Genomic DNA, 27,788 nt, shown 5'->3' with positions numbered 1-27,788 from the left:
ACAAACCAAAACAAAGGCAAAGTCTTCTCATGCTTTGTTGATTTCAAAAAGCCTTTGACTCAATTTGGCATGAGGATCTGCTATACAAACTGATGGAAAGTGGTGTTGGGGGTAAAACATATGACATTATAAAACCCATGTACACAAACAACAAGTGTGCGGTTAAAATTGGCAAAAAACACACAAATTTCTTCACACAGGGTCGTGGGGTTAGACAGGGATGCAGCTTAAGCCCCACCCTCTTCAACATATATATCAACGAACTGGCGCGGGCACTAGAAGAGTCTGCAGCACCCGGTCTCCCCTGCTAGAATCCGAAGTGAAATGTCTGCTGTTTGCTGATGATCTGGTACTTCTGTCACCAACCAAGGAGGGCCTACATCAGCACCTAGATCTTATGCACAGATTCTGTCAGACCTGGGCCCTGACAGTAAATCTCAGTAAGACCAAAATAATGGTGTTCCAAAAAGGTCCAGTCACCAGGACCACAAATACAAATTCCATCTAGACACTGTTGCCCTAGAGCACACAAAAACTATACATACCTTGGCCTAAACATCAGCGCCACAGGTAACTTCCACAAAGCTGTGAACAATCTGAGAGACAAGGCAAGAAGGGCATTCTATGCCATCAAAAGGAACATAAATTTCAACATACCAATTAGGATTCGGCTAAAAATACTTGAATCAGTCATAGAGCCCATTGCCCTTTATGGTTGTGAGGTCTGGGGTCCGCTCACCAACCAAGACTTCACAAAATGGGACAAACACCAAATTGAGACTCTGCACGCAGAATTCTGCAAAAATATCCTCTGTGTACAACGTAGAACACCAAATAATGCATGCAGAGCAGAATTAGGCCGATACCCACTAATTATGAAAATCCAGAAAAGAGCTGTTAAATTCTATAACCACCTAAAAGGAAGCGATTCTCAAACCTTCCACAAAGCCATCACCTACAGAGAGATGAACCTGGAGAAGAGTCCCCTAAGCAAGCTGGTCCTGGGGCTCTGTTCACAAACACACCCCACAGAGTCCCAGGACAGCAGCACAATTAGACCCAACCAAATCATGAGAAAACAAAAAGATAATTACTTGACACATTGGAAAGAATTAACAAAACAACAGAGCAAACTAGAATGCTATTTGGCCCTGAACAGAGAGAGTACACAGTGGCAGAATATCTGACCACTGTGACTGACCCAAAATTAAGGAAAGCTTTGACTATGTACAGACTCAGTGAGCATAGCCTTGCTATTGAGAAAGGCCGCCGTAGGCACACATGGCTCTCAAGAGAAGACAGGCTATGTGCTCACTGCCCACAAAATGAGGTGGAAACTGAGCTGCACTTCCTAACCTCCTGCCCAATGTATGACCATATTAGAGAGACATATTTCCCTCAGATTACACAGATCCACAAAGAATTCGAAAACAAATCCAATTTTGAAAAACTCCCATATCTACTGAGTGAAATTCCACAGTGTGCCATCAAAGCAGCAAGATTTGTGACCTGTTGCCACGAGAAAAGGGCAACCAGTGAAGAACAAACACTATTGTAAATACAACCCATATCTATGCTTATTTATTTTATCTTGTGTCCTTTACCATTTGTACATTGTTAAAACACTGTATATATATATATACATATAATATGACATTTGTAATGTCTTTATTGTTTTGAAACTTCTGTATGTGTGATGTCTACTGTTAATTTGTATTGTTTATTTCACTTTTGTATATTATCTACCTCACTTGCTTTGGCAATGTTAACACATGTTTCCCATGCCAATAAAGCCCCTTGAATTGAATTGAGAGAGAGAGCCAGAGAGAGAGAGAGAGAGAGAGAGACAGAGGGAGAGAGAGAGAGACAGAGGGAGAGAGAGAGAGAGAGAGAGAGAGAGAGAGACAGAGAGAGACAGAGAGACAGAGAGAGCCAGAGGGAGAGAGAGAGCCAGACAGAGAGCAAGAGAGACAGAGAGCATGAGACAGAGAGAGATATGACCTGGGGTCAAGCTTGGAGGGAGAGGGCTTCGGCTCAGCTAACGGCAAGCCGCTAAATGTCACACGGGTTGAGACCCCCACTCTTCAGATACACAGACGGCCACATACAAAACACACACGCGTGATTGGATCCGGATGTAATCACAGAGAGAGAGCTAATCACGCGTGTGTGTTTGTGTGTGGCCGTCTGTGTATCTGAAGAGTGGGGGTGAGTATGGTTATAGTATTTGTGTGCCTGTCTGCCTGCGGTGACGTGTGTCTCAACCTGTGTGACATTTAGCGAGTTGTTGTCATCCATCTGCTCCTAGTTAGAGCTGCTGTCACTCGGCTGGGGCGGTATACTGTATACCGGGGTATTTGGAAATAGTCACGGGATGGGTTTTCAATACCTTCAAAACTATTTCTTTGAAGTTTTTCAATAAATGCTAATGTTTCTAGCTACTTTGTAAGTAAATACCTGCTGTCAACTTGAGCAATACGTTAGAAGATGAATCAGATCGTGTTCTTCATTTCACCTGTCATTATTTACATCATGAAGTTTACCGTAGTTCTCTAGAACAGTTGAGACAGTTGTCGTGAATTGACTTTAACATTAATCTGAAGACTAATTTAACTAATCTGAAGACTAATTTAACTAATTAACTAAGTGTTTTCAAATTGTTACACAATTAAATTAAATAATGTAACAATGAACTAAATTAGGATCTGGGGCACCACCAGAGAGAGAAGAGTTACCATCTTCCAAATGAACCTTTTAGAGGTTTGTTTTTACCCATCACACCTACAGGTGAAGTCACCTGGAAGTTTACATACACCTTAGCCAAATACATTTGAACCTTAGCCAAATCAGTTTTTCACAATTCCTGACATTTAATCCTTGTAACAATTCCCTGTTTTAGGTCAGTTAGAATCACAACTTTATTTTAAGAATGTGAAATTAGTATTTGGTAGCATTGCCTTTAACTTTTTTTGGGTCAAATGTTTCGGGTAGCCTTCCACAAGCTTCCCACAATACGTTGGGTGAATTTTGGCCCATTCCTCCTGACAGAGCTGGTGTAATTGAGTCAGGTTTGTCGGCTGCCTTGCTTGCACACGCTTTTTCAGTTCTGCCCACATATTTTCTATAGGATCGAGGTCAGGGCTTTGTGATGGCCACTCCAATACCTTGACTTTGTTGTACTTAAGCCATTTTGCCACAACTTTGGAAGTATGCCTGGGGTCATTGTCCATTTGGAAGATCCATCTGCGACCAAGCTTCAACTTCCTGATGTCTTGAGATGTTGCTTAAATATATCCACATCATTTCCCCCCCTCATGATGCCATCTATTTTGAAGTGCACCAGTCCCACCTGCAGCAAAGCACCCCCACTGTTTCCTCCAGCACCTTCACAAGGTCCTTTGCTGTTGTTCGCATCTCCTTATTGAGCGGTATGACGGCTGCGCGGTCCCATGGTGGTTATACTTGCGTACTATTGTTTGTACAAATGAACGTGGTACCTTCAGGAGTTTGGAAATTGCTCCCAAGGATGAACCAGACTTGTGGAGGTCTACAATTTTGACTGATTTCTTTTGATTTTCCCATGATGTCAAGCAAAGAGGCATTGAGTTTGAAGGTTTTGTTATTGGCCAAATATTTATTTTCCACCATAATTTGCAAATAAAGTCATTAAAAATCCTCCAGTGATTTTCTGGATTTTTTTTCTCATTGTGTCTGTCAAAGTTGAAGTGTACCTATGATGAAAATTACAGGCCTCTCTCATCTTTTTAAGTGGGAGAACTTGCACAATTGGTGGCTGACTAAATACTTTTTTGCACCACTGTATGTATGTATATATATAAAATAATAAAAAATAGAAATCGGCAAATCGGCGCCCAAAAATACCGATTTCCGACTGTTATGAAAACTTGAAATCGGCCCTAATTAATCTGCCATTCCGATTAATCGGTCGACCTCTAGTCCTAACCGACTTGCCAAAACGAAAGTTATCTAACAAGAAATTTGTGGAGTGGTTGAAAAACGAATTTAATTGACTTCAACATAAGTGTATGTAAACTTCCGACTTCAACTATAAAAACAGTCAACTCATTAATCATAACCTCATATCACCATTCTGAACAGTCGTAACCGCCTTGCATCGGCAAAAAACCCTTACATATGATTCAGGACTACACAAATTGGTTGAATATTTTTTTTTACTAGCGAATTAAGTGGGAACACAGGATAAACACACACACTCTGCACCGGTTCTTGAATGGAGACGTAATACACTGAAAACAGGTCTCTAGCGGACTGACAACAACATGGCTGCTTGTTAAAGAAGAGATGGAGTAGGATAGAGACACTTAACATTGCCACATTCAGAAACTACTCTCACCTACAGTGACCATATACCTTAACACACGAACCACCGCCCGCTTTGAGTAAGAAATCATGAATGCATTTACGTGAAATGCCTGGGTTCGCCAGGGATCTCTCGGTGAACAGACAGATTTGGAAAGGCAGATTGGGCATTTTCGTGGCATGCTTGTAAAGCTCTGATTGTCCGAAATGGTTCCAACTATTCTACTGTTGTCCTTCTTCATAGTTGTCCGGTGTCGTGTAGTCCTGAACAGAACTACAAAGTTGACTTTCCTTCCATTCGCTCTTGAAGAGGCTTCTTTGAAGATAGGCTAGCCAGCTGTATCAATGGTTCCCCAATGGGGTGATGAGAGTATCGTAATACAATGATTTGAGCAGAGTAACAGGATGGCCCTACTTAAAATGTACTTTCTAAGATACTTTACTTAGGACAGCTAATCAGCCGTACCGGGAGGTGAGTTTATCGTCTCCACCTCGTGTTGAGATTCAAAATTGAAACCGTGTTGCTGCCACTTCACGCTTTTCCTGGTTCAATGTGTTTTTTCCTTAATCCACAATTTATATAATTAAAGGGGCGGTTCCGGCAGGCTGGCACATTCCCTGACCTCACACTGACATTCCCTGACCTCACCCTGACCTCACAAAGCTATGGAAAACAATTATCTCTTATAGCTTCTCAAATCACATCCCTCTCTTAATAAAAACACGTTCATCATTTTTCATATTACAAGCACAACCCATCGTGTGGAAACTTCAGCTATGTAATGTGTGTACTTTCCCAATTACAGTATTTCCATTATGACATCACAAAATGCCAGTGTTCTTTAGACCGCCCACGTTCTAAGTTCAAATTATCTTTCCAGCATTCGCTTTTCAACGTGTTAGCAGAAAAAAAGGTCTGTTGAGACAAAAGCACATTCCTTCAGTGAATTTGAGCACAGGCCTGGATCTTCTCCCTTGATTTACAACAGGATGTGAGTTGTTAATCACCGCTAGTTCTTATCCTCCCCCCTCTGCGGGTGAAAGGGGGTCTGATTGAAGTTATTCAAACCTGGTCTGACCTATCTGGATTCTCGTGGTCAGTCACGTGTTTGCTTGGAAATGGCAAAATGCGAAAAAGTGGAAGCAGTTGAGTCCAGCTGGATATTATTGACAGGGGTCGTGTTTTATATTTTAAGTCACATGTTTTTTGTTGTTGCTTCAATCGAGTGGTCAGGGGCAGGCAACTACAGCTTTACTTCACAGAAAACACATTCGGCAGAAAATAGCTTCATTTTCATCAGATGACAACACGGCCCACATCAACACCATCATCCCAGACACGCTGGACTCACTCCAGTTCTCATACCACCCTAACAAACCCACTGATGACAAAACCTCTATTGCACTCCACAATACTCTCTCTCTCTCTCTACTGCCCTCTCCCATCTGGACAAGAAGAAACACCCATGTGAGAATGATGTTCATTGGACTACACAGGACCCTTGGACTGAACACCTCCCACCGCAACTGGATCCTGGACTTCCTGATGGGCCGCCCCAAAGTGGTGAGGGTAGGCAACAACACGGCCGCCACGCTGACCCTCAACACGGGGTCACCTCAGAGATGCGTGCTTAGTCCTGTGCTTAGTCCTGTACTCCCTGTCCACTCATGTCTGCACCGCCAGGCACGACTCCAACACCATCATTACGTTTGCTAAAAGACACGGCAGTGGTTGGCCTGATCACCGACGAAGATGAGACAGCCCATAGGGAGAAGGTCAGTGACCTGGCATGGTGCCGGGACAACAACCTCTCAACCAACAAGACAAATCGTGGACTACAGGAAACAGAGGGCAGAGCAAGTCCCCAATGCACATCGACGGGGCTGTAGTGGAGCGGGTGGAGAGGTTCAAGTTCCTCAGTGTCCACATCACTACGGACTTAACATGGTCCGCAACGCCTCCACAGAAGGCAGAAAAGATTACGCCCTCAGTTCTTCAAAAAGTTCTACAGCTGCACCATTGAGCGCATTTAAAACCCTGGCTGCATCACTGCTTGGCATGGTAACTGCTTGGTATCCATCCACAAGATGCTACAGAAAGTAGTGCGTATGGCTCAGTGCATCACTGGGACCAAGCTTCCTGCCATCCAGAACCTCTATACCAAATGGTGTCAGAGGAAGGCCCTAAAAATTGTCAAAGATCCCAGCCACCCAAATCAGAGACCGTACCAGTGCACCAAGTCTGGAACCAACAGGACCCTAAACAGCTTCTACCCACAGGCCATAATAAGACTGCTAAATAGTAAACCAACCTTCTGATTCCTCACATACTCTGCTGCTACTGTTTATTGTCTTTCCTGTAGCCTAGCTTTATCCATAACTACAGTAGCAGTCTAAAGTTTGGACACACCTACTCATGTCAGGGTTTTTCTGGATTTTTACTATTTTGTATACAATAAATAGTCTATACTACACTGAACAAAAATAAACATTCAACAATGTCAAAGATTTTCCTGAGTTACACTTCAATATCAGGAAATCAGTCAATTGAAAACATTCACTAGGCCCTAATTTATGGATTTCACATGACTGTGAATACAGATACGCATCTGTTGGTCAGAGATACCTTTCTAAAATAAAAAGGTAGGGGTGTGGATCAGAAAACCAGTCAGTATCTGGTGTGACCACCATTTATTTGCCTCATGCAGCGTGACACATCTCCTTCACATAGAGTTAATCAGGCTGTTGATTGTGGCCTGTGGAATGTTGTCCCACTCCTCTTCAATGGCTGTGTGAAGTTGCTGGATATTGGTGGGAACTGGAACACGCTGTCGTACACGTCCACCGAGAGCATCCCACAGCAGCAGCCATTGTCTGGTGTTCAACGTTGGCCTAGATCCCATGAGACTTGGGAAGAAAAAAATCATGCAGGGCTTGACATGAACCTGTTTATCCACTTGTCCTTCAGACAAAGAGGTGACGGAAAATGTTGTTCTTGATGAAAAAAAAAAAAAAAAAAACTTCACAAAATAAAATGCACCATTATTAGAGAATCAGACAAATTATGCTACCCTCTGCCTATTGGCTACTTAACTTATTCAAGACCGTCTCAAAATACAACACTGCCCCTTTAAGACATAAAACAGCTCTTTACCCGACTCGCTTTTCAAAGATGTCTAGAAATGTACACATTTTGTGCTCTTGTAGGAAGCAACCACTAACTGGGCTAATAACTCGCTAACTAGCAAAATATATGAACAAAATGTGCACATGTGGCTACATGCAGCTCTCACTTTGATTTCAAAACAAGCGCATCTTCTCATGACCGGTTATACTATAAACACAGTCCAGTTCAAAGTGAATGACACAGATCCATATATGGCAATGGTCTATTTACGTATAGGCTTACTGCAGCTCTGATTGGTTATGGCACACCGGTCTGTATAGAGTACAGGCCTGAGTCGTGCCTGCCAACGCAATAGAATCCTACTCCGCGTTCTCCATACAACAGAATATGTTTGCATAGTTTTACATACTAAGTCTTGTTTGTTTTGTTTCGATATGTTGCATTGAAAGTAGCTAATATTACAATAAGAATACCCACAGTAAAGGGAAGCGTTGATTGTGTTAACTAAGGGGGAGACCATAGAAAGTTGAGTGAAGTTGTGTATGGAACATTTCTGGGATCTTATATTTCAGCTCAGGAAACATGGGACCAACACTTTACATGTTGCTTTGATATTTTTGTTCAGTCTATACTAGTATAGCTGTATACCTAACTAGTCTATACTAGTATAGCTGTAGACCTAACTAGTCTATACTAGTATAGCTGTAGACCTAACTAGTCTATACTAGTATAGCTGTAGACCTAACTAGTCTATACTAGTATAGCTGTAGACCTAACTAGTCTATACTAGTATAGCTGTAGACCTAACTAGTCTATACTAGTATAGCTGTAGACCTAACTGGTCTATACTAGTATAGCTGTAGACCTAACTGGTCTATACTAGTATAGCTGTAGACCTAACTGGTCTATACTAGTATAGCTGTAGACCTAACTAGTCTATACTAGTATAGCTGTAGACCTAACTAGTCTATACTAGTATAGCTGTAGACCTAACTGGTCTATACTAGTATAGCTGTAGACCTAACTAGTCTATACTAGTATAGCTGTAGACCTAACTAGTCTATACTAGTATAGCTGTAGACCTAACGAGTCTATACTAGTATAGCTGTAGACCTAACGAGGCTATACTAGTATAGCTGTAGACCTAACTAGTCTATACTAGTATAGCTGTAGACCTAACTAGTCTATACTAGTATAGCTGTATACCTAACTAGTCTACACTAGCATAGCTGTAGACCTAACTAGTCTACACTAGCATAGCTGTAGACATAACTAGGCTATACTAGTATAGCTGTAGACCTAACTAGGCTATACTAGTATAGCTGTAGACCTAACTAGTCTATACTAGTATAGCTGTAGACCTAACTAGGCTATACTAGTATAGCTGTAGACCTAACTAGTCTACACTAGCATAGCTGTAGACCTAACTAGGCTATACTAGTATAGCTGTAGACCTAACTGTATACAATAACTAGTCTATACCAATGTAGCTGTAGACTTAACTGTATAAAAAAACTAGTTTACACTAGTATAGCTGTATATACTAACTAGTCTACACTAGCATAGCTGTAGACCTAACTGTATACAATAACTAGTCTATACCAATGCAGCTGTAGACTTAACTGTATAAAAAAACTAGTCTGTAGTAGTATCGCTGTATATACTAACTAGTTTACACTAGTATAGCTGTGGACCTAACTTTACACAATAACTAGTCTATAGTAGTGTAGCTGTACAGTTGAAGTCAGAAGTTTACATACACTTTGGTTGGAGTAATTAAAACTTGTTTTTCAACCACGCCAAGTAATTTTTCCAACAATTGTTTACAGACAGATTATTTTACTTATAAATCACCGTTTCACAATTCCAGTGGGTCAGAAGTTTACATACACTAAGTTGACTGTGCCTACAAACAGCTTGGAAATTTCAGAAAATTATGTCATGGCTTTAGAAGCTTCTGGCTAATTAACATCATTTGAGTCAATTGGATGTTTGCCTGTGGATGTATTTCAAGGTCTACCTTCAAACTCAGTGCCTCTCTGCTTGACGTCAAGGGAAAAATAAAATAAATCAGCCAAAACCTCTGAAAAACATTTGTGGACCTCCACAAGTCTGGTTCATCCTTGGGAGAAATTTCCAAAAGCCTGAAGGTACCACGTTCATTTGTACAAACAATAGTACGCAAGTATAACCACCATGGGACCACACAGACGTCATACCGCTCAGGAAGGAGACGCATTCTGTCTCATAGAGATGAACGTACTAGAGGTAGACAGATTAATTGGAATGGCCGATTAATTAGGACAGATTGATAATATCATATTCATGTGGGTCCACTTCCTGCAGAGATAAATTTACTTTGTCAGGTGTTGTGAGGTCAGCTGTAGTAAAGACGGTCTGGAACGCACCCTTTATATAAGTTTGGCCTCAGGGTTTGGTCTGTTCCACTGTCTGTCATGAGGCTGATGATCTGCACACCTGTAGTAAAGACGGTCTGGAACGCACCCTTTATATAAGTTTGGCCTCAGTGTTTGGTCTGTTCCTCTGTCTGTCATGAGGCTGATGATCTGCACACCTGTAGTAAAGACGGTCTGGAACGCACCCTTTATATAAGTTTGGCCTCAGTGTTTGGTCTGTTCCTCTGTCTGTCATGAGGCTGATGATCTGCACACCTGTAGTAAAGACGGTCTGGAACGCACCCTTTATATAAGTTTGGCCTCAGTGTTTGGTCTGTTCCTCTGTCTGTCATGAGGCTGATGATCTGCACACCTGTAGTAAAGACGGTCTGGAACGCACCCTTTATGGAAGTTTGGCCTCAGGGTTTGGTCTGTTCCTCTGTCTGTCATGAGGCTGATGATCTGCACACCTGTAGTAAAGACGGTCTGGAACGCACCCTTTATGGAAGTTTGTCCTCAGGGTTTGGTGTTGTTCCTAGGTGTCTGGCGTTAGCCATTACAAGCTGGCACTAATACTTACACACGCTTGTCTCTCAGCTCTGTTTTTGATTCTATTCTTTACCTGCCAGTGAAATGATTTCATGCCTCACCCTTATAACCTACGACTCAGCTGTCTGAACTGGCTCCCTATACAGTGCACTACTTTGGACCCTTCTAAAAGCTATTCTTACATCAGTGGCAATGGGTCACATTAGCTTTCAGCAATGAGCATTTTCAAAATGCAGACTTTTTTTTTTACGCCATTTCACCTGCGTTTTATATTGAAAGGCAACTGTTGTTTTTTTATTCAATAGAGTGATCCTTCACGTGCAACTATAGTTTTTCTTCACGCAACATAAATTAATGCAACACATTCGGCAGAAAATTTTTGTATTTTTTTTTCCAGAGACATTGCATGTCCATCATAGAAAGAACAGCTGTTTTGTGTGTGTGGTGTGGTGTGGTGTGGTGTGGTGTGGTGTGGTGTGGTGTGGTGTGGTGTGGTGTGGTGTGGTGTGGTGTGGTGTGGTGTGGTGTGGTGTGGTGTGGTGTGGTGTGTGTGTGTGTGTGTGTGTGTGTGTGTGTGGCCAGCTACATTTCCTAATGTTTTGCTTCAGCTTTTTAACTTGCTACCGGAGAACAACTACACTCAAGGTAAACGTACATCAGTCAGAGGATGGATGTCTGCTGATCCAATGCCTGCTCAGTGAATGCAGGAGTTTGATTGGTCAAGACGAGGGAAAATATATCTCATCCGAGTGGGGAAGACCAAAATGTGTCCTTTTACTGTCGTGATTTGGAGCAAACCGTGACTGACGCCCAGCAGAAATTACAATAACAATAATGATTTATTTATCCTTTATTTAACTAGGTAGGTCAGTTAAGAACAAATTTTTATTTACAATGGCGGCCTACCCTGGCCAAACCATAACCCGGACGATACTGGCCCGGTTGTGCGCCGCCCTATGGGACTCCCGATCACGGCCGTTTTGTGATACAGCCTGGAATCGACTAGGGTCTCTAGTAGAGGTCGACCGATTAATCGGACTGGCCGATTAATTAGGGCCGATTTCAAGTTTTCATAACAAATCGGTAATGGGCATTTTTGGACACCGATCATGGCCGATTACATTGCACTCCACGAGGAGACTGCGTGGCAGGCTGACTACCTGTTATGCGAGTGCAGCAAGGAGCCAAGGTGAGTTGTTAGCTAGCATTAAACTTATCTTATAAAAAACAATCCATCTTAACATAATCACGAGTTAACTACACATGGTTGATAATATTACTAGGTTAACTAGTGTCAGGGTATATGCAGCAGTTTGGGCCGCCTGGCTCGTTGCGAACTGCAAAGACTATTTCTTCCTAAGAAAGACAGCCAATGTCGCCAAACGGGGGTTAATTTAACAAAAGCGCATTTGCGAAAGCATAATTGTTGCACGAATGTACCGAACCATAAACATCTATGCCTTTCTTAAAATCAATACACAGAAGTATATATATTTTTAAACCTGCATATTTATTTAAAAGAAATCCAGGTTAGCAGGCAATATTAACTAGGGGAAATTGTGTCACTTCTCTTGCGTTCATTGCACACAGAGTCAGGGTATATGCAACAGTTTGGGCCGCCTGGCTCATTGCGAACTAATTTGCCAGAATTTTACATAATTATGACATAACATTGAAGGTTGTGCAATGTAACAACAACATTTAGACTTTGGGATGCCACCCGTTAGACAAAATACAGAATGGTTCCATATTTCACTGAAAGAATAAACATTTTATTTTTTATTTATACGGATTTGACCAAATTAATCACCTAAGGCTCTTATTTCTGTGTGCTATTATGGTATAATTAAGTCTATGAATTGATATTTGATAGAGCAGTCTGACTGAGCGGTGGTAGGCAGCAGCAGTCTCGTAAGCATTCATTCAAACAGCACTGTCATGCGTTTGCCAGCAGCTCTTCGCAATGCTTCAAGCATTGCGCGGTTTATGACTTCAAGCCTATCAACTCCAGAGAATAGGCTAGTGTAACCGATGTGAAATGGCTAACTAGTTAGCAGGGTGCGCGCTAATAGCGTTGGCAATACTAAAGTGCCTATAAGAACATCCAATAGTCAAAGGTATATGAAATACAAATGGTATAGAGAGAAATAGTCCTATAATTCCTATAATAACCTCAACCTAAAACTTCTTAACTGGGAATATTGAAGACTCATGTTAAAAGGAACCAGCAGCTGTCATATGTTCTCATGTTCTGAGCAAGGAACTTAAACGTTAGCTTTCTTACATGGCACATATTGCACTTTTACTTTCTTCTCCAACACTTTGTTTTGGCATTATTTAAACCAAATTGAACATGTTTAATTATCTATTTGAGGCTACATTTAATTGATTGATGTATTATATTAAGTTAAAATAAAAGTGTTCACTCAGTATTGTTGTAATTGTCATTATTGGCTTTCTTTGGTCCTCCAATAATCGGTATCGGTGTCGAAAAATCATAAATCGGTCGACCTCTAGAACGTACTTTGGTGTGAAAAGTGCAAATCAATCACAGAACAACGGCAAAGGAACTTGTGAAGATGCTGAAGGAAACAGGTACAACAGTATCTATATCCAGAGCAATACGAGTCCTATATCAACATAACCTGAAAGGCCACTCAGCAAGGAAGAAGCCACTGCTCCAAAACCGCCATAAAAAAAGCCAGACTGGCCTCCCGGGAGGCGTAACCGGCCGCAACCGGGAGGTCCGTGGCGTGACGCACAATTGGCCTCGCATCGTCCGGGTTAGGGAGGGCCTGGCCGGTAGGAATATCCTTGTCTCATCGCGAACCAACGACTCCTGTGGCGGGCTGGGCGCAGTGTGCGCTAACCAAGGTAGCCAGGTGCACGGTGTTTCCTCCGACGCATTGGTGCGGCTGGCTTCCGGGTTGGATGCGCTGTGTTAAGAAGCAGTGCGGCTTGGTTGGGTTGTGTATCGGAGGACGCATGACTTTCAACCTTCGTCTCTCCCGAGCCGTACGGGAGTTGTAGCGATGAGACAAGATAGTAGCTACTACAACAATTGGATACCACGAAATTGGGGAGAAAAAGGGGTAAAATAAAAAATAATAATAAAATAAAATAAAAAGCCAGACTACAGTTTGTAACCGCACATGGGGACAAAGATCAAACTTTTTGGAGAAATGTCCTCTGGTCTGATGAAACAAAAATAGAACTGTTTGGTCAGAATGACCATCGTTATGTTTGGAAGAAAAAGGGAGATGCTTGCAAGCCGAAGAACTCAATCCCAACCGTGAAGCACGGGGGTGGCAGCATCATGTTGTGGGGGTGCTTTGCTGCAGGAGGGACTGGTGCACTTCACAAAATAGATGGCATTATGAGGGAGGAATATTATGTGGATATATTAAAGCAACATCTCAAGACATCAGTCAGGAAGTTAAAACTTGGTCGCAGATGGGTCTTCCAAATGGACAATGACCCCAAGCATACTTCCAAATGGACAATGACCCCAAGCATACTTCCAAATGGACAATGACCCCAAGCATACTTCCAAATGGACAATGACCCCAAGCATACTTCCAAATGGACAATGACCCCAAGCATACTTCCAAATGGACAATGACCCCAAGCATACTTCCAAATGGACAATGACCCCAAGCATACTTCCAAATGGACAATGACCCCAAGCATACTTCCAAAGTTGTGGCAAAATGGCTTAAGGACAAGGTATTGGAGTGGCCATCACAAAGCCCTGACCTCAATCCTATAGAACATTTGCGGGCAGAACTGAAAAAGCGTGTGCTAGCAAGGAGACCTATAAACCTGACTCAGTTACACCAGCTTTTCAGGAGGAATGGGCCAAAATTCACCCAACTTATTGGGGAAGCTTTTGGAAGGCTACCTGAGACGTTTGACCCAAGTTAAGCAATTTTAAGGCAATGCTACCAAATACTAATTGACTGTATGTAAATACATCTCGAATATCTGACATTTCACATTCTTAAAATAAAGTGTTGATCCTAACTGACCAAAGACAGGGAATTTGTACTAGGATTAAATGTCAGGAAATGTGAATAAACTGAGTTTAAATGTATTTGGCTGAGATGTATGTAAACTTCTGACTTCACCTGTATATACTAACTAGTCTACACTAGTATAGCTGTATATACTGACTCGTCTACACTAGTATGGCTGTATATATTAACTAGTCTACACTAGTATGGCTGTATATACTAGCTAGTCTACACTAGTATGGCTGTATATACTAACTAGTCTATACTAGTATAGCTCTATATACTAACTAGTCCACACTAGTATAGCTGTATATCCTAACTAGTCTACAAACTAGTCTACACTAGTATAGCTGTATATACTAACTAGTCTATAAGACTCCTGAACTATTTGCATTGTGTCCCCCCCCAACACCTATTTGTACATTGCTGCTACTCTCTGTTCATCATATGTGCACAGTCACTTTAACTATACATTTATGTACATACTACCTTAATTGGCCCGACCAATCAGTGCTCCCGCACATTGGCTACCCGGGCGATCTGTATTGTGTCCCGCCCACCACCCCTCTTTTACGCTGCTGCTACTCTCTGTTCATCATATGTGCACAGTCACTTTAACTATACATTTATGTACATACTACCTTAATTGGCCCGACCAATCAGTGCTCCCGCACATTGGCTACCCGGGCGATCTGTATTGTGTCCCGCCCACCACCCCCTCTTTTACGCTGCTGCTACTCTCTGTTAATCATATATGCACAGTCACTTTAACCATAACTACAAACTACTTCAATCAGCCTGACTAACCTATGTCTGTATGTAGCCTCGCTACTTTTATAGCCTTGCTACTGTATACAGCCTGTCTTTTTACTGTTGTTTTATTTCTTTACTTACCTACTGTTCACCTAATACCTTTTTTGCACTATTGGATAGAGCCTGGAAGTAAGCATTTCACTGTTGTATTTGGTGCACGTGACAAATAAACTTTGATTTGATATACTAGTATAGCTCTCTATACTAACTAGTCTATACTAGTATAGCTCTCTATACTAACTAGTCTATACTAGTACAGCTCTCTATACTAACTAGTCTATACTAGTATAGCTCTCTATACTAACTAGTCTATACTAGTATAGCTCTCTATACTAACTAGTCTATACTAGTATAGCTCTATACACTAACTAGTCTATACTAGTATAGCTCTCTATACTAACTAGTCTATACTAGTATAGCTCTCTATACACTAACTAGTCTATACTAGTACAGCTCTCTATACTAACTAGTCTATACTAGTACAGCTCTCTATACTAACTAGTCTATACTAGTATAGCTCTCTATACTAACTAGTCTATACTAGTATAGCTCTCTATACTAACTAGTCTATACTAGTATAGCTCTATACACTAACTAGTCTATACTAGTATAGCTCTCTATACTAACTAGTCTATACTAGTATAGCTCTCTATACACTAACTAGTCTATAATAGTATAGCTCTCTACACTAACTAGTCTATACTAGTATAGCTCTCTATACTAACTAGTCTACACTTGTAAAGCTCTCTATACTAACTAGTCTATACTAGTATAGCTCTATACACTAACTAGTCTATACTAGTATAGCTCTCTATACTAACTAGTCTATACGAGTATAGCTCTCTATACTAACTAGTCTATACTAGTATAGCTCTATACACTAACTAGTCTATACTAGTATAGCTCTCTATACTAACTAGTCTACACTAGTATAGCTCTCTACACTAACTAGTCTACACTAGTATAGCTCTCTATACACTAACTAGTCTACACTAGTATAGCTCTCTATACACTAACTAGTCTATACTAGTATAGCTCTATACACTAACTAGTCTATACTAGAATAGCTCTATACACTAACTAGTCTATACTAGTATAACTCTATACACTAACTAGTCTATACTAGAATAGCTCTATACACTAACTAGTCTATACTAGTATAGCTCTATACACTAACTAGTCTATACTAGAATAGCTCTATACACTAACTAGTCTATACTAGAATAGCTCTATACACTAACTAGTCTATACTAGAATAGCTCTATACACTAACTAGTCTATACTAGAATAGCTCTATACACTAACTAGTCTATACTAGTATAGCTATCTATACACTAACTAGTCTATACTAGTATAGCTCTCTATACTAACTAGTCTATACTAGTATAGCTCTCTATACTAACTAGTCTATACTAGTATAGCTCTCTATACTAACTAGTCTATACTAGTATAGCTCTCTATACTAACTAGTCTACACTAGTATAGTTCTCTACACTAACTAGTCTACACTAGTATAGCTCTCTATACACTAACTAGTCTATACTAGTATAGCTCTCTATACACTAACTAGTCTATACTAGTATAGCTCTATACACTAACTAGTCTACATTTGTATATAGCTCTCTACACTAACTAGTCTACACTAGTATAGCTCTCTACACTAACTAGTCTACACTAGTATAGCTCTCTACACTAACTAGTCTACACTAGTATAGCTCTCTATACACTAACTAGTTTACACTAGTATAGCTCTCTATACACTAACTAGTCTATACTAGTATAGCTATCTATACACTAACTAGTCTATACTAGTATAGCTATCTATACACTAACTAGTCTATACTAGTATAGCTATCTATACACTAACTAGTCTATACTAGTATAGCTCTATACACTAACTAGTATATACTAGTATAGCTCTATACACTAACTAGTCTATACTAGAATAGCTCTATACACTAACTAGTATATACTAGTATAGCTCTATACCCTAACTAGTCTATACTAGAATAGCTCTATACACTAACTAGTATATACTAGAATAGCTCTATACACTAACTAGTCTATACTAGAATAGCTCTATACACTAACTAGTCTATACTAGAATAGCTCTATACACTAACTAGTCTATACTAGTATAGCTCTATACACTAACTAGTCTATACTAGAATAGCTCTATACACTAACTAGTCTATACTAGAATAGCTCTATACACTAACTAGTCTATACTAGAATAGCTCTATACACTAACTAGTCTATACTAGAATAGCTCTATACACTAACTAGTCTATACTAGAATAGCTCTATACACTAACTAGTCTATACTAGAATAGCTCTATACACTAACTAGTCTATACTAGAATAGCTCTATACACTAACTAGTCTGTACTAGTATAGCTATCTATACACTAACTAGTCTATACTAGTATAGCTCTATACACTAACTAGTCTATACTAGTATAGCTCTATACACTAACTAGTCTATACTAATATAGCTCTATACACTAACTAGTCTATACTAGTATAGCTCTATACACTAACTCGTCTATACTAGTATAGCTCTATACACTAACTAGTCTATACTAGAATAGCTCTATACACTAACTAGTCTATACTAGAATAGCTCTATACACTAACTAGTCTATAATAGTATAGCTCTATACACTAACTAGTCTATACTAGAATAGCTCTATACACTAACTCGTCTATACTAGAATAGCTCTATACACTAACTAGTCTATACTAGTATAGCTCTATACACTAACTAGTCTATACTAGAATAGCTCTCTATACACTAACTAGTCTATACTAGTATAGCTCTCTATACTAACTAGTCTATACTAGTATAGCTCTATACACTAACTAGTCTATACTAGTATAGCTCTATACACTAACTAGTCTATACTAGAATAGCTCTATACACTAACTAGTCTATACTAGTATAGCTCTCTATACTAACTAGTCTATACTAGTATAGCTCTATACACTAACTAGCCTATACTAGTACATCTGTAGCTGTAATTTAGAAAACAGAGAGTTGGCAGACAAAGCACTGTGTTGTAGAGCAGGTCTGTAGATGTTGTGACAATGACATGTCTCTGAGGTTAAAGTGGAATTCCCCGAGCCAGGCCTATATAGAACATATTGTTGCCTCTATTCCCCAGAGCTCTGTAGGGCAGTGGTCTACTGTTCTGGAACTATAGGTGTGTCCCAAATAGCTCTCTATTGCCTATATAGTGCGTTACTTTACTTTGGACCAGAACCTAAAAACTCTGGAATAGGGTGCCATTTGGGACCGCACAACCTGTGAGGTGTGGTAATTGTTTAGCAAACATTTCTAAAAACGCCTGAGGTAAGACACCATTATGGTATCAGAGAACACATGACCCACTTCCTACTATCCTCGTTGGTGAAAGGGGCTACACTATTAGTCTGTGATATTTCACTCCCCTGCACAGTTGACACAAAGTGATTTAAGGCATGTCGATACAAGCAAGAGGAGAAAAATAAATCATGTTTAAAAAAAATAAAAAAGTTTAAACACTAGGATAATCTCTAACCCTTTTCAATTCAGTTTCAAACTAACCAACTGACTGGACAGAGTTTCCTTTACATGTTTACAAACCAAGAGCCCTGCTGTCAGTCCTATTCCACAGTTCTCTACATAGCAACGTGACACCAGCCTCACCCTCTCACTGCAGCAGACTGGCCATACCACCACCACCACCAGACCAACTACAGGACTGTTCTCTATTAGCCACATTCCTTCAGTTATTCTCCTTACCTGGCATAGCTGCTGGAGAAAGCGGAGGTAGGGCTGGAGAGGCCTTGCATTCCAGAAGCTCCATCCCCATAGCTAATGTTGTTCCAGGCCTCTCCTACGGTCACCAGCGGAGGATACAGGCTGAACACCGAGGGCTTCTGATCCTTCTGCTGAGAAGCTCCACTGGTAGTGGAAGCCAAGGGGGTGTTGATGCTGCTGTTGCCTCCAAAGTGGTAGCTCTGTCCTCCAGAGGTGCTCACCCCACAGATGGAGATGGGGCTGGGGCTGGCGCTGGACAGCTCGGAGGGAGAAGAGGAAGTGGAGCCGCCGGTACTACCACTCATCTGGCAGGAGTAGCTACGCATGGCCGACGTCTTCTCCTGTTTGATCACCCCTGGAGTACACAGCTGGATGAAGCCAGATTCCTTCTCCATCTTCACCACGGGAAAGGTGGCGGTGGTTGTCATAGAGGTGCTGGAGTTGGACTCATCCTGACATGCTAGTAGACTGCTACCATTCAATGTGGTGGTGTTGGAACCGCTAAAACTACCACTATTGGTCGTAGTAGCAGCTGGCTTGGAGGTGGAGTTGGAGACCCCACGATCCTGGCTCTCATCCCCCAGCAGAGTGTCATCAGCCAGGGAGGAAAGGAAGGCGTCGTCCCCTACGTAAAAGTCTGAGGGGGAGCCTGTCAACTCAAAGTCCTGGAGGAGATCCAGAGTGTTGTCGCTGAACAGTTTCTGGTCTTTTCCAATGTACCCTTCCTGGTCCATATCCATAGGGTTCTGGTCCCGGGAGAAGGCGGTCTCCGTCCTCATGGACATGGGGAACAGGTTGGGGTCTGAGTCCCCGATTAGGGAGTCCATGCTGTGTGTGGAGCGGTGGAAGTCAGCGATGCTGTTTTCCAGGCAGGAGTAGGTCTCCACGAGGGTGAAGAGTCAGATTCTCAGGAACATGTAGGTCTGCTGGGTCTGGGCTCTCTGGTCCTTTGTACAAACCTAAGATTAGATAAGAAGAAATACTGTTTTAATATCAGATGGGAAATCATTGTAGAGGGGGGAAAAAAGGAAAGAAGATCTGTAAATTCAGGAAGTAACCCGACATCTCAATAGTTAATAATAATAATAATAGTTCTCTATGAGAAAAACATCCTGCATTACTGAACTGGAATGATGGTGAAACGAGGAATAAATACACAGTGAATAACGAATAAAAATAATGAGTAGAAAATAACCTGGCTATATACAGGAAGTAGAAAATAACATGGCTATAGACAGGAAGTTGAAAATAACATGGCTATAGACAGGAAGTTGAAAATAACATGGCTATAGACAGGAAGTTGAAAATAACATGGCTATAGACAGGAAGTAGAAAATAACATGGCTATAGACAGGAAGTAGAAAATAACATGGCTATAGACAGGAAGTAGAAAATAACATGGCTATAGACAGGAAGTAGAAAATAACATGGCTATAGACAGGAAGTAGAAAATAACATGGCTATAGACAGGAAGTAGAAAATAACATGGCTATAGACAGGAAGTAGAAAATAACATGGCTATAGACAGGAAGTAGAAAATAACATGGCTATATACAGGAAGTAGAAAATAACATGGCTATATACAGGAAGTAGAAAATAACACGGATAATATAGAGTTGGCTGGGTTTTCCGTGTATCGGCAGGACAGAACAGCTACGTCAGGCAAGACGAGCGGTGGGGTCTGTGACCATTTGTCAATAACAGCTGGTGCACAATGTCAAATATTAAAGAAGTCTCGAGGTAGTCCTCGTCTGAGGTCGAGTATCTCATGATAAGCTGTAGACCACACAATCTATCAAGAGTTTATCTATATTTTTCATAGCCGTTTATTTACCACCACAAACCGATTCTGGCACTAAGACCACACTCAACAAGCTGTAGCAGGCCATGAGCAAACAAGAACATGCTCATCCATAAAGCAGCGCTCCTAGTGGCCGGAGACTTTAATGCAGGCAAACTTAAATCTGTTTTACCGCATTTCTACCAGAATGTCACATGTGCAACCAGAGGAAAACCTACTCCAGATCACCTTTACTCCACACACAGAGACACATACAAAGCTCTCCCTCACCCTCCATTTGGCAAATCTGACCATAATTGTATCCTCCTGATTCCTGCTAAAATAAAAAAAACTGAAGCAGGAAGTACCCGTGATTCGCTCAATACGGAAGTGGTCAGATGACGCTGCTGCTACAATACAGGACTGTTTTGCTAGCACAGACTGGAATATGTTCTGGGATTCATCCAATTGAGTATACCACCTCAGTCATCGGCTTCATCAATAAGTGCATCGACAACGTCATCCCCACAGTGCTCGTACGTACATATCCCAACCAGAAGCCATAGATAAAAGACAACAAAAAAAGACAGCACCGAGCTAAAGGCTAGCGCTGCCGCTTTCAAGGAGCGGATTAACTAATCGGCACGCTTATAAGAAATCCCATTATGCCCTCAGACGAACCATCAAACAGGCAAAGTGTCAATACAGGATTAAGATTAAATCCTACTACACCGGCTTTGATGCTCATCGGATGTGGCAGGGCTTGAAAACTATTACGGACTACAAAGGGAAACCCAGCCATGAGGTGCCCAGAGACGCGAGCCTACCAGACAAGCTACATGCCTTTTATGCTCGCTTCGAGGCAAGCAAAACTGAAGCATGCATGAGAGCACCAGCTCTTATTTGATTTGAGTCCAGAGCGTGTGTGTGTGTGTTGGGGGGGGGGGAGTCGAGTCCAAAGTGTGTGTGTGGGGGGTAGAGGCCAGAGTGTGTTGGTAGAGACCAGAGTGTGTGGGTAGAGACCAGAGTGTGTGGGTAGAGTCCAGAGTGTGTGGGTAGAGACCAGAGTGTGTGGGCAGTACCTTTGTGGCAGGAGGCTCTGGGTATTCCAGGTAGAGACCAGAGTGTGTGGGTAGAGACCAGAGTGTGTGGGTAGAGACCAGAGTGTGTGGGTAGAGACCAGAGTGTGTGGGTAGAGACCAGAGTGTGTGGGCAGTACCTTTGTGGCAGGAGGCTCTGGGTATTCCAGGTAGAGACCAGAGTGTGTGGGCAGTACCTTTGTGGCAGGAGGCTCTGGGTATTCCAGGTAGAGACCAGAGTGTGTGGGCAGTACCTTTGTGGCAGGAGGCTCTGGGTATTCCAGGTAGAGGCCCACGGAGCGGTGGTGGTGACGGAGGCCGAGGTGAGGTCTGTTACTGGTTCCGCTGGGCACGTCACCTGGTTGCATCAGTTGGCTGGATCGAAGGAACAAGGCGTGATGGTGGTTGCCAAGGCAACGGACATGTTGGGAGCGTAGGTGAGAAGGGTTCCCTCTGAGGGGTTTTCTATCAGACGGTACCTAATTCTGCAGTTGTTTTTGTTACTCCTGCTCTTCACTCCTCTTTGACCCATCTTACAATCCTGGGTAGAGAGGGGAAAGGGAGTGGATAATGTCATTAGCATGGATTCTAGAGTGTATTCATTATGTCTCGAAATGGAAACCGTTTACCATTTTAAGTACCTGACGGAAGCTAACAGAACAAAGCGGGGAGGGACCTACCTGAATTTGTCCAAAATAGTTCATTACAAAACATTTTGCAACAGAATCGGCATAATGAATATACCCCTGGTGAGGCACTAGATTGGTGTCTGCCACATGTAGGCTAATATAAAACTGCATGGACATGTACCAAATAGCCTGCCTGAGTGTATAGACACAAACATACTACACACGTGACAAGTTAGACCTAGTAGCTGTATCTAAAACATTTTTCCAACTATTATGTTCTCAATGAATGAATAATAGATAGCTACTTTTAAATGGGGTTGCTGAGTGGCGCAGTGGTCTAAGGCATTGTATCTCAGTGCAATCCCTGGTTCGAATCAGTTGGGTGGCGCACAACTGGCCCAGCGTCGTCCGGGTCTGGCCCGGGGTAAGCAGTCATTGTAAATAACAATCTGTTCTTAACTGACTCCCCTAGTTAAATAAAGGTTCAATAAATAAATAAATACTGAATTCTCCAAAGGTGCCCCCCCCTGCTGCTGGGGCGCGCATTTTGTTATTAGATATTAACCCGCGTGTTCTTCTATTTTGCAACAGCGAGCCAGCCAGCCAAGTAACTTCGCTCCTGTTAAATTAGTTAGCAAACGTTCGTGCCTGTAAATGCGCCCACCCCAAACATCTCGTTGAGTGACATGTTGAGCTGGCTAGTAGCTAACAATTCATATCTAGTTATTAATTCCAAAATGAATGTATGGCACATTATATTACTTTTTCATCCCTAAATCTAAAGCGTTTGCCTACCCCTCAGGCGTTTGGTAGCTGGATGTGACTCCATGCATCGTCTGACATTGTTGTTCTTGTTTTGGTGTTATTTTGCTCGCAAATGGGCCAGAAACACGAAAACATCTGATTGCGTTCTCCTTGCGAATCGTAGCAGGACACGAATAAGCAAGTCATCAATCGGATCATCCAATCCAACGTGTTAGGTATAAAAGTGCACCCGAAAATCACGAAATTAGCTGTGTCGTTCACAGCCAAAAATGAAAGTAAGCGCTAACCTCTAGGAAAAAACACACAAAATGGAGATCTCACTGTTTACAACACGCAGTGCAACCTGTTGGCGAAGACGAGGTACTGCAACTTGTGTATCACTTACAGTAGCTATGCACAGCCAGAGGTCATCATTGGCCAACGGTAGCCTTCTTCTTCTATGGTATATTGCCGATCACACATGTGCATCCCGCCGCCAACTTGTACGGAATGGAAACAGGATTCTCAAAAAACTACCCATCAATAAATAAACGAAACAAACTTTTCAGTAAAAAAAATATTTTTTAAAAACAGACAGATCTGATCCCTAAAACAGGTTCAAGGGGAGCCTGGGAGGGCGGGTTTTCCGGAGCCAGTATTCAGATGTAAAGTCATTGGCTGCATTTCAAACTCAAAGTAGAGAGCCCTCGACCCTAAACCCTCAGTCTTATGCCCTTGGGGGAATCATCCCCACGGCCATATTTCATATCTGTAGTCGGTCCAAATGATTTAGATCCCCACCATATCTGGCATTACTCATCTCATATGTATATACTGTTTTCTATGCTATTCTACTGTATCTTAGTCTGTGCTGCTCTGACATCGCTCGTCCACATGTATATAGTCTTAATTACTACTTAGATTTGTGTGTATTGGGGATATGTTATGTAATTTGTTAGATATTACTGCACTGCCGGAGCTAGAAGCACAAGCATTTCGCTACACCCGCAATAACATCTGCTAATGTGTATGTGATCAATACATTTTGATTTGATTTGAATTGCAACACAGTTGTCCTTCTACACAGCGTTCTTCAGTATTCTCTATCCGTTTGCACACACTTGAAACATGGCCAAATCCTTTAAAATTCTTACACTGCAGTGGTTTGGGGATGAAAGCTCTTGTAGTACATCTTACATAATCAAGCCTCACATGCGTAGGTATTTACTCTTTATAAAAAAAAAACAACTGTGCCGACAGACTTTCTTCTTTCTCTCCATTCACCCAGCGGGTCAGACGCCGGACTCCAACCACTCCATTCACCCAGCGGGTCAGACGCCGGACTCCAACCACTCCATTCACCCAGCGGGTCAGACGCCGGACTCCAACCACTCCATTCACCCAGCGGGTCAGACGCCGGGCTCCAACCACTCCATTCACCCAGCGGGTCAGAGGCCGGGCTCCAACCACTCCATTCACCCAGCGGGTCAGACGCCGGGCTCCAACCACTCCATTCACCCAGCGGGTCAGACGCCGGACTCCAACCACTCCATTCACCCAGCGGGTCAGACGCCGGGCTCCAACCACTCCATTCACCCAGCGGGTCAGATGCCGGGCTCCAACCACTCCATTCACCCAGCGGGTCAGAGGCCGGGCTCCAACCACTCCATTCACCCAGCGGGTCAGAGGCCGGGCTCCAACCACTCCATTCACCCAGCGGGTCAGACGCCGGGCTCCAACCACTCCATTCACCCAGCGGGTCAGAGGCCGGGCTCCAACCACACCATTCACCCAGCGGGTCAGACGCCGGGCTCCAACCACTCCATTCACCCAGCGGGTCAGACGCCGGACTCCAACCACTCCATTCACCCAGCGGGTCAGACGCCGGACTCCAACCACTCCATTCACCCAGCGGGTCAGACGCCGGGCTCCAACCACTCCATTCACCCAGCGGGTCAGATGCCGGACTCCAACCACTCCATTCACCCAGCGGGTCAGACGCCGGACTCCAACCACTCCATTCACCCAGCGGGTCAGACGCCGGGCTCCAACCACTCCATTCACCCAGCGGGTCAGACGCCGGGCTCCAACCACTCCATTCACCCAGCGGGTCAGACGCCGGGCTCCAACCACTCCATTCACCCAGCGGGTCAGACGCCGGACTCCAACCACTCCATTCACCCAGCGGGTCAGACGCCGGGCTCCAACCACTCCATTCACCCAGCGGGTCAGACGCCGGGCTCCAACCACACCAGGAATTCTCTTCAGGTATTCAACCTTTAACGTCTGTCGTCACGCCTGAGAACTCCTTTGACGGGTGTCTCTACTCCGAAGTTCAAAACACTAAACTTCTGTAGTCCGGCTTCTTTTGAGGCCCACTGCAATGTTCCTCTGTTCTTCAGAAATACAATGAATCAAAGTTAAGACCACTCAAATCAAATGTATTTATAAAGCCATTTTTTAAATCAGCCAATGTCACAAAGTGCTGTACAGAAACCCAGCCTAAAACCCCAAACAGTAAGAAATGCAGATGTAGAAGCACAGTGACTAGGAAAAACTCCCTAGAAAGGCAGGAACCTAGGAAGAAATCTAGAGAGGAACCTTGCTCGGAGGGGTGGCCAGTCCTCTTCTGGCTGTGCCGGGTGGAGATTATAGGACATTGTTCTCCAAGCTGTTCAAATGTTCATAGATTACCAGCAGGGTCAAATAATAATCGCAGTGGTTGTAGAGGGTGAAACAGGTCAGTCAGTACATCAGGAGTAAAAGTCAGTTGGTTTTTCATAGCCGAGCATTCAGAGGTCGAGCCAGCAGGTGCGGTAGAGTGGGAGAGAGTCGAAAACAGCAGGTCCGGAACAAGGTAGCAAGTCCGGTGAACAAGTCAGGGTTCCATAGCCGCAGGCAGATCAGTTGAAACTGGAGCAGCAGCATGACCAGGTGGACTGGGGACAGCCAGGAGACGATGCATGGTCCTAGGGCTCAGGTCCTCCAGGCGGGTAGGGAGACGGAGAGAGAGAGAATAAGAGGGAGCATACTTAAATTCACACAGGACACCACCCAGCTAGCACAGTGGATCTGGGCCGATTCCGGCTGAGAGTTGGGGCACTCGGCATAGAGTCAGACATGGCCGAATACATGTGGCCAGTATTACATTATGGTTAGGATGTGGGGATTGAGCTCGGGCCGATTCCGGTGAGAATTATCTGGCCTCTATTACCTGGGGCTCGGGCTGATTGGGGCTACTCTCTGGCAGATGATTACACAGGTTGCTTTAGATAATTAACATTTAATTATTTCATTATTTATTTTTCCATATTTTCTCATTGTTTCTGTGATCAAAAAAATACAATTAACATTTAATTACATTCTTTAAGAGTCTTGTTTTTGATACTTTGTGCAAGGCAATTGATAAGCAATTGAGTGGCGCAGTGGTCTAAGACACTGCAACGCAGTGAAAACTGCGCTGCTCCAGATGCTGGGTCGATACCCATGCCGGCCGTGACCGGGAGACCCAGGAGGCGTCGCGCAATCGGCCCAGCGTCGTCCGAGATAGGGGAGGGTTTGGCCTGCCGGGATGTCCTTGTCCCATCGCACTTTAACGAATCCTATGGCAGGCTAGGCACATACATGCTGACATGGTCACCAAGGGTATGGTGTTTCCTCCGACACAAAATGTTTTTTTTTGTGGATGGGTATAATTTGTATGTATAATAGTCATATTTTAAATGACTGTAATCAGGTCATTTTGTATACATTTATTTAAATTTGCATCGTGCCGATTCTGGGTAGATGCCGACAAAGTCGGCTGAATTCCGGTCGACGGAACGGCCCGATGTACTTGGGCCGATTCTGGGCAGTCATTAATTTTGTGGCCCCAGCTTTGCACACAGTTATTCATTTTGTGGCCCCAGCTTTGCACGCTCTTTGTATTCTCTCAACCAGCTTCATGAAGTAGTCCCCTGGAATGCATTTCAATTAACAGGTGTGCCTTCTTAAAAGCTGATTTCTTTCCTTCATTTCAGAAGGAAATGTTGAGTTGTGACAGGAGGGGTGGTATACAGAAAATAGCCCTATTTGGTAAAATACCAAGTCCATATTATGGCAAGAACAGCTCAAATAAGCAAAGAGAAACAACAGTTCATCATTACTTTAAGACATGAAGGTCAGTCAATACGGAACATTTCAAGAACGTTGAACATTTCTTCAAGTGCAGTCACAGAAACCATAAAGTGCTATGATGAAACTGGCTCTAATGAGGACTGCCACATGAATGGAAGATCCAGAGTGACCTCTGCTGCAGAGGATAAGCTCATTAGAGTTACCAGAATTTGCAGCCCAAATAAATGCTTCACAGAGTTCAAGTAAAAGACACATCTCAACATCAACTTTTCAGAGGAGACTGTGTGAATCAGGCCTTCATGCTCAAATTCCTACAAGGAAACCACTACTAAAGGACACCAATAATAAGAAGAGACTTTCTTGGGCCAAGAAACACAAGCAATGGACGTTAGACCGGTG

General features: G+C 42.8%; 1 protein-coding gene across 6 annotated transcripts in view; it reads right to left on the bottom strand.

The window, feature by feature from the left end:
• The window catches only part of LOC118382333 (glucocorticoid receptor), an 86,576-nt gene extending 64,141 nt beyond the window's left edge, over window positions 1-22,435 (bottom strand). For 5 of the 6 annotated variants that reach the window (XM_052516419.1, XM_052516421.1, XM_052516424.1 and 2 more), the window contains exons 1-2: window positions 22,155-22,435; window positions 19,024-20,000 (exon numbers count right to left, since the gene is read on the bottom strand). In XM_052516419.1, the coding sequence (XP_052372379.1) occupies window positions 19,024-19,868 (845 nt within the window). In that variant the 5' untranslated portion in view covers window positions 19,869-20,000; window positions 22,155-22,435. Of the gene's footprint in view, window positions 1-19,023; window positions 20,001-21,903; window positions 22,029-22,154 lie in introns of those variants that run through there. The other variant, XM_052516420.1, reaches the window with a different exon arrangement.
• Between the last annotated feature and the right edge of the window lie 5,353 nt (window positions 22,436-27,788).

Source organism: Oncorhynchus keta, chromosome 4, assembly GCF_023373465.1.
Source record: "Oncorhynchus keta strain PuntledgeMale-10-30-2019 chromosome 4, Oket_V2, whole genome shotgun sequence".
NCBI lineage: Eukaryota > Metazoa > Chordata > Actinopteri > Salmoniformes > Salmonidae > Oncorhynchus > Oncorhynchus keta.
This window is presented reverse-complemented; position numbering and strand designations above follow the sequence as displayed.